The sequence below is a fragment of the Garra rufa genome, chromosome 22 (assembly GCF_049309525.1).
Source record: "Garra rufa chromosome 22, GarRuf1.0, whole genome shotgun sequence".
In the NCBI taxonomy this organism is placed as follows: domain Eukaryota; kingdom Metazoa; phylum Chordata; class Actinopteri; order Cypriniformes; family Cyprinidae; genus Garra; species Garra rufa.
This window is the reverse complement of record NC_133382.1, coordinates 2,188,429-2,196,372: the sequence shown is the minus strand read 5'-3', so window position 1 is coordinate 2,196,372 and position 7,944 is coordinate 2,188,429. Positions and strand designations below refer to the sequence as shown.

The 7,944-nt window shown below is 39.8% G+C and overlaps 1 protein-coding gene across 1 annotated transcript; it reads left to right on the top strand.

Annotated features, from left to right (window-relative positions):
- The first annotated feature begins 2,442 nt into the window (after nucleotides 1–2,442).
- On the top strand, nucleotides 2,443–5,617 carry sox9a (SRY-box transcription factor 9a). Its single transcript, XM_073827722.1, has 3 exons — nucleotides 2,443–3,103; nucleotides 3,215–3,465; nucleotides 3,589–5,617. Exons 1-3 carry the CDS (start codon nucleotides 2,670–2,672, stop codon nucleotides 4,299–4,301), a joined length of 1,398 nt encoding a protein of 465 aa, XP_073683823.1. The 5' UTR covers nucleotides 2,443–2,669; the 3' UTR covers nucleotides 4,302–5,617.
- Nucleotides 5,618–7,944: the final 2,327 nt, after the last annotated feature.

The following is a 7,944-nucleotide window of genomic DNA, read 5'->3' as shown; positions in this document are numbered from 1 at the left end:
TGGTATAAGTTAATCAGAATGCAAGTTGCACTCCCATAACATTTTATTACTTGAACACCTTCGTAAAACCAGTGGTTAGTGAAAATTTTAAAGCAGAAGTTAGTGCTATAGCGCAAATGTGGTAACACTTATCTAATTGGCTGTATCAGAGGTAATATTGTCGTCACTGCCAGCAGCTAACAGGAGCTCAATGCAAAAAAATCAAGCAGTTGTCAAAAGATCGGTCGATAAGCGTATGCAAAGTTGAAAAGCTGTCATTCACTCCTAAGTCCACATTACAATAAATAAACGAAGCCTCTCCTTCCTATTAGCAGCGTGCTGTTAACAGAAAAGGCAACGTGCTATTGACGAAGGTCCTAAAAGTTCTGTTATGTTTATGCTTGAAGTGAATAATTTAAATAAACACATCCAGTGAAAATAAACGCTGTGTGTTGGAGCGGGGACGAATCAAAACGCTCACAGTTCAGGTTCTGTATGTGGAAGCTGAGCCTTAATTAAACTGCAGGGCAGATAGGATTACTGACTGGTTGTGCATTGCAAGAGCTTGACATAACGCAAACAAACTGTTTTACAACATCCAGAAGTCTGCTTTTCTCTCTCGGCCTGAGCGCTGATCTTGAGAGAGAATCAGAGATCTTCATGCATACTACAAAACACTCATCAGTTGCTTATAAAACTCTTTATTGTGATTTTTATTTTTGCATTTCACACAAGCATATGCAAACCCAAGGTTTGCACAAAAATGAGTAAAACCATTGAACTACTTGACTATTTCTCACAATGTGACTTTATATCTCACAATTCCAACTGTGTTTCTTTCAGTTTGGTTTTATATCTCACTGTTATGACTATTTCTTGCATTGTGACTTTATTTGCTTTGTACATACAATTGTGGCTTTAGTGTAGCATTAGTTTTAACCAACTAGAAAAGACTAAGAGAGATTAAAAAAGAGCTATACTTACATAAATAGCAATGCATTTTTATTTTTATTTAGAGTTTTAAGGTGACATTTGGATGAGGTGGATCTAAACAAGTCAACTGAATTGCCTCAATAAATGCATGCATTAAATAATTACAAATTAAATACAATTTAAAATGTCTATGTTTTCTGCAGTTGAAGTCAGGGAGGTTAACATCATTGTGTGTACTTCACAAATGTAAACTATTTAGGGATAGTCTGTAGATTTTAAGTTTACTTTATCTTGCAGAAGACAAATACAGTCTTAAGTAGCACAGGTATGTTTGCAGCAATAGTCAACAATACATTGTATGGGTCAAAATTATAGATTTTTCTTTTATGCCAGAAAATCAGAAAATTAAGTAAAGATCATGTTCCATGAAAATATTTTGTAAATTTATTTCCATAAATGTATCAAAACGTAATTTTTGATTAGTAATATGCATTGCTTAGAACTTAATTTAGACTTTAAAGGCGATTTTCTCAATATTTAGTTTTTTTTTTATTTTTTTTGCACCCTCAGATTCTAGATTTTCATATAGTTGTATCTCAGGCCAAATATTGTCCTATACAAACCATAAATCATTAAAGAACTTATTTATTCAACTTTAAGATGATGTATAAATCTCAATTTAAAAAAAAAAATTATCCTTATGACTGGTTTTGTGGTCCAGGGTCACATATGCTGTATTGTTTTTAAAGTTTTAAACATGTTTTTTAAAAAAAAGTTATAGACTTGTAAACAGAATGTATTAAAACTCCCCAGTCACCCCATATATAAATTCTGTGTGACAGAAAATACAAAGACGGTGGCTGTTTTTAATAAAGAATTCGTGGCTAATATTTGCATTATTATACACAGACTAACTCTGAAAAGTCTAACCAGCACTAATGGACTGAAGCGAACTGAGCACAGATCTCTGTCTCCCCCTATCGGTCAGTTTTACAAAAGCACCAAGCGAATAACTCCCGACACCATCTCTGGTCAAGGACTGCCTGGCTCGATGAACAGATACAACAATATTTGCAACTTCTCCAAACCTGTCGAAAAGCAGGAATTAGTGCGAGTGGAAAGCTTTAAGGCTGACTTTGCTGAGTCACTGCCTGAGTAACACTTCCTCGAGCCAAGCTTTCCAAAATTAGTCACTAAGCAAACGATTTAAAGCCAGTGGCTTGAATATTTAGCCCCGTTTGATTGTTTGCATTCGCTTTATTGTATGTAGAATTTGTATGACCCTAAAGATAAACATTTTTTAAGCCGCGCACTCGCGCGTTCTTACAATTTGTGTTTTATACATATAAGACATACGAGATATTTAGGCAAGCACAGGGCTTTCTGAAGCAAAGTTAAAGCAGATTTCTCAAATGTGAAATTGTGAGTGATAATTATTGAGAGTGAGAGAGGGGTGGGCACGAGCAGGCATCGTTTTCCTTGTCGTCACAACGCGTGCAGTTATAAAGCCCGTGCGCGCTCAGCTGACAAACCAAAGTTCGTCCCTCTCTTGGAAATACTACACGGGAGCGCACAGGGAGCGCTTTGCTTTTGCAAACACCAGCAGAAACACTCCAACGCTTGCCCCTCTGAAAAGCAAGCGCGGCGACTCAGTGGATTTGCAGGAATTCAAAGTTGGAAAGTATTTTTGGGGAGGCGAAACGTTCAGTCGGGACTGCCGTACGAATTCTCTGAGATTGTCCATCTACAGTCTTCGCATGAATCTACTAGACCCCTACCTGAAAATGACAGATGAGCAAGAGAAGTGTCTGTCTGACGCCCCTAGTCCGAGCATGTCCGAGGACTCCGCGGGCTCCCCGGGCTCCGGCTCGGGCTCCGACACGGAGAACACCCGCCCGGCCGAAAACAGCCTTGTGGCTCCGGACGGGACGCTCGGCGAGTTCAAGAAGGACGAAGACGACAAGTTCCCGGTGTGCATCCGAGAGGCAGTGTCTCAGGTGCTGAAAGGGTACGACTGGACACTCGTGCCCATGCCGGTGAGAGTGAACGGCTCGAGCAAAAACAAGCCACACGTGAAGAGACCGATGAACGCGTTTATGGTGTGGGCGCAAGCGGCGCGGAGGAAACTCGCGGATCAGTACCCGCACCTCCACAACGCCGAGCTCAGCAAAACTCTGGGCAAACTTTGGAGGTAAAGCATTTTTTTCCTTTTAATCAAACATAAATATTGCATGTGCATGATAACACTGTGCATGAATAGTATTCATTGCTGTGCAATGCTCATGCTGGCTTTGTCGGGCAGATTGCTGAACGAGGGTGAAAAGCGTCCCTTCGTGGAGGAGGCTGAGCGCCTCAGGGTTCAGCACAAGAAAGATCACCCCGACTACAAGTATCAGCCCCGGCGGAGGAAGTCAGTGAAGAACGGCCAGAGCGAGTCTGAGGACGGCAGCGAGCAGACTCACATCTCCCCGAATGCCATCTTCAAAGCCCTCCAGCAAGCTGACTCGCCCGCATCCAGCATGGGAGAGGTGCACTCGCCTAGCGAGCACTCAGGTGGGCGAATTCAACTTTCTATCTCAGTTTATTTTTTTTTCTTTGGCTCTTGCTGTTGCGTCATCTGTGCAGTGCTTAGCTCGCTCTCTAAAATCTCTCCCCTCCTCCACCGTTTCCAAACAGGCCAGTCCCAAGGGCCGCCCACTCCTCCCACCACCCCAAAAACTGACGCGCAGCCAGGCAAAGTGGATCTGAAACGAGAGGCCCGTCCGCTTCAGGAAAGCACGGGACGTCCGCTCAACATCGACTTCCGCGATGTGGACATCGGCGAGCTCAGCAGCGACGTTATCGAGACCTTCGACGTCAACGAGTTTGACCAGTACCTGCCGCCGAACGGCCACGCCACCAACGCGTCCTACGTGGGCGGCTACGCCACCTGGATGGCGAAGCCTCAGAACGGCAGCTCTCCGAGCGCCCAGCTGACCCCGCTGGGGACGGGCGCCGCCGGGGAGCAAGAGCAACCGAGAACGACGCACATCAAAACCGAACAGCTCAGCCCGAGCCACTACAACGAGCAGCAGCAGGGCTCGCCACAGCACGTCAGCTACGGCTCCTTCAACGTCCAGCACCTCCAGCACTACAGCACTTCGTTCCCGTCCATCACCCGGGCGCAGTACGACTACTCTGACCACCAGGGCGGCGCCAACTCCTATTACACCCACGCCGGAGGCCAGAGCTCCGGCTTGTACTCCACCTTCAGCTACATGAGCTCCAGCCAGAGGCCCATGTACACACCCATCGCTGACTCTACCGGGGTTCCTTCCATTCCCCAAACCAACCACAGTCCCCAGCATTGGGACCAGCAGCCGGTCTACACGCAGCTGTCCAGACCCTGAGGACGCGCCGTCACACGCCCACCGTCGAGCAGAGACCGATGGGACTCATTCCGCATCATTCCACTCTCTTTAAAACACACACTTGAAACACACACACAGAAATGTAGGAAAGAAAGCTGGACTTTGAGAAAGTTAAAAAAACGGCTCCCGACGTGCCTTTTTTAATCGCCTGAAATCGTGATTAGAATTTATATATTTTTAGCCTTGTTTGCAAGAAAAGAAACATTTTTGAGAAACGATTCCTCTGTGAGGACTTATTGATTATTGATACTTTAATATGTACTGTGTATGTTTTCTTAACATGTTCTTTTTTTGTATTTCCGGCCTTCTGTTGTATCTTGTAGAAAAGTCTATTTTTACTAAACCACTCTTGGTAGCCATTCCTTGTTTTTCTCCCATCTTCCTCCATCAGTAATTGTCTCTAGTCCTCATGCAGTGCATTTTGTATTTTATAGTTTGACTCTTTATTTATGTTCCTGTAAAATATCATCCCTGTCCTTTTACCAGCTCTCGTTCCCGCTTTTATCCCTGACCAGCATCAGTGCCTGTCAAATGTTGGAAGCGAATTAGCGGGAATATCTACGTGGCAGCGGCAGCTGAGAATTTACTGAGTGTCTAACAGCATGTGTCGCAGCTCCAGGAAGTGCCCTTTGACCTCTGCTTGTCATTAGCCGCCTGCAGGCGTGCAGGTGTCGTCTTACAGCCCCCTTTCGTATCCCATCTTAACCCCTTTAATTTATTTATTAGTATTAATTTTATTTCAAAGAAATGCATTTTATTCTTTAATACTTTATACAAAAAAATAATGAATTGTTATTTTGCGCCTCTGAATATGGTGACATATAATCCAACGGCCATTTAGACAGAGGGCTGGTACTTAATATGGTAAAATTCTGTATTCATCATGTTTATTTATCGTATGTAGATTTTTCTATTTTAAATGTTTATTTGTCCTTATTTCTAACCAGTTGTGTCATGCACAAAATACTGTTGCAGTTTCTAAAACAAGGCTGATTAAACTGGAAGAGTAGTCTTTCGTTCGGAAAGTTTTACGACGCTCTAATTTGAAGCCGTAGTTGTTTTTAAGTAGTTAGTTCGTTTGTTAGTTATTAGGCATCTTCGTTCGCTTATGCATTTCCCTTTCCGATGTTGTGCTTTACTCAACGCCAGCCATCTCAGCGCTGATGTTGGTATCTTTTTTACACGAGACTGAACAAGTTTTTTGTCTTTAAAAAGTTTAACATTTTACTGCCTTTGAAGAAGCTCATCTTTTGTATTATATTTGCAATAAAAGTGAGAATAAAATGTAAAACAGACACCTACGGCTCATTATTGTCTCCTAATCTGTGTCCAGTTACATTTCTGCAGCGCCAAGCGTGAATATGTATGGTTTGTGTTTAGCCTTAGGGGGTGGAATGTCTTCGGTAATGACGAACGTTAGTTTTCTTACGTAAGCATTGCCTCCCTCTCGCAGATGAAACAGCAGGAGGGCCCTATAGTCAGCACATTATAACACTCGCATTGTTAGTGTGAAAAAGGAAAGAAAAACAGCGGTTCGTTTTCCTATGTGGTTCTCCTAAACGGTCAGCAAAGGGAAATATTGACAAGTCCGTCATGCCAAAGACATCATGTTCTACCGATTTATTGTAATTTTTAGCTTTATTTTGCGATTGCGTCATCTGTGCTGGTATGTAATTACAAAACCAGAAACAACAAACATCTTTGCTTTTACACGGTAGAATCGTCACAGTCTCATTTTTGCAAATGATAAAGTAGGAAATGCACTGTGACACATCAGGGCTTCTCTCTCTGATTGCAGTCACTCAATAAAAAACGGCATGCATGCACAGATCCCTTTGTAAATACGGGATAGTATTAATAAACATCTAATTATTATGTGAAGGAGAGACGACAGGAACGGCAGCCCATGGTGGAGGGTCAGAGGTCTATTGGTCGCAGCTGTTTCAATACAGGGCTAGTTATTTATGTTACCATACGCACCCAAATTATTATGCCCACAAAACTAACATTTACCCAGGATATGAGACGGGACATTTCTGTGTAAAATATGCACAAACTGCGAAATGACTTGCTTAACTCTCTAGATTGGAAAATATCTTTGAATATTTGCTATCTATCAATCTATCTATGGTCAATTATTCTATTGACCACTTTTCAAAAGTTAAAAGGTTAAAAATGTATAATTTTATGATCAAATGACAATAACGACATTGTTACAAACATGTCTATTTCAAATAAATGCACAAAAATATTCTGCATGCACAATAATAATAATCAGAAATGTTTCTTGAGCAGCAAATTAGCATAGAATGATGACACTGAAGACTGGAGTAATGATGCTGAAAATTCAGCTTTAATCACAGAAATAAATTACATTTGAACAGATATTCACATAGAAAACAGCTAGTTTAAATTATAATAATATTCCACAATATTTCTGTATTTTTGATCAAATAAATGCAGCCTTGGTGAGCAAGAATGTAAGAAAATATGCACAAACTGCAAAATTACTTACTTAACTCTCTCTAAATTGGAAAATGTCCTTGAATACCTGCTATCTATGGTCAATAATTCTACTGACCACTTTTCAAAAGTTTAAAGGTTAAAAATGTATCATTTTATGATCAAATGACAATAAAGACTCATACATTGTTACAAACATGTCTATTTCAAATAAATGCACAAAAATATTCTGCATGCACAATAATAATAATCAGAAATGTTTCTTGAGCAGCAAATTAGCATAGAATGATGACACTGAAGACTGCAGTAATGATGCTGAAAATGCAGATTAAATCACAAAAATAAATTATATTTGAGTAGATATTCACATAGAAATCAGCTAGTTTAAATTAAAATAATAATTTCCGAATTTTTCAGATTTTTCTGTATTTTTGGACTGCAAAATTACTTAACTCTCTAAACTAAATCTATGTTCAATTATTCTATTGAGCACTTCTATTGAGCAAAAGTTAAAAGGATAAAAATTAATAATTTTATGATCAAATGACACTAATGACTCTGTTACAAACATGTCTATTACAAATAAATGCACAAAAATATTCTGCATGCACAATAATAATAATCAGAAATGTTTCTTGAGCAACAAATTAGCATAGAATGACGACACCGAATACTGCAGTAATGATGCTGAAAATGCAGATTAAATCACAAAAATAAATTATATTTGAATAGATATTCACATAGAAAACAGCTAGTTTAAATTATAATAATATTTCACAATATTTCTAATGATTTTTTTCTGTAATTTTGATCAAACAAATGCAGCCTTGGTGAGCAAAAATGTAAGAAAATACTTAAAATTGTAATTATTCCAAACTGGTAGTGTATATAATTAAATTTTGAAAGCAATTTCTAATAATACTTCGTGTGGAAACTGTGGTCATTTAAGATTCTTTGATGAATATTAAGTTCATAAGAATGTCTTCACTCCCACTTTTGATTAATTTGATGCATCCTTGCTGAATAAAACTCCTTTTTTTAATCTCAAACTTTTGAATGGTAGTGTTTCCACAAAAATATTGTGCAGCACAACTGTTTCCAACATTGATAATAATCAGAAAATTCTTGAGCAGCAAATCAGCATATTAGAATGATTTCT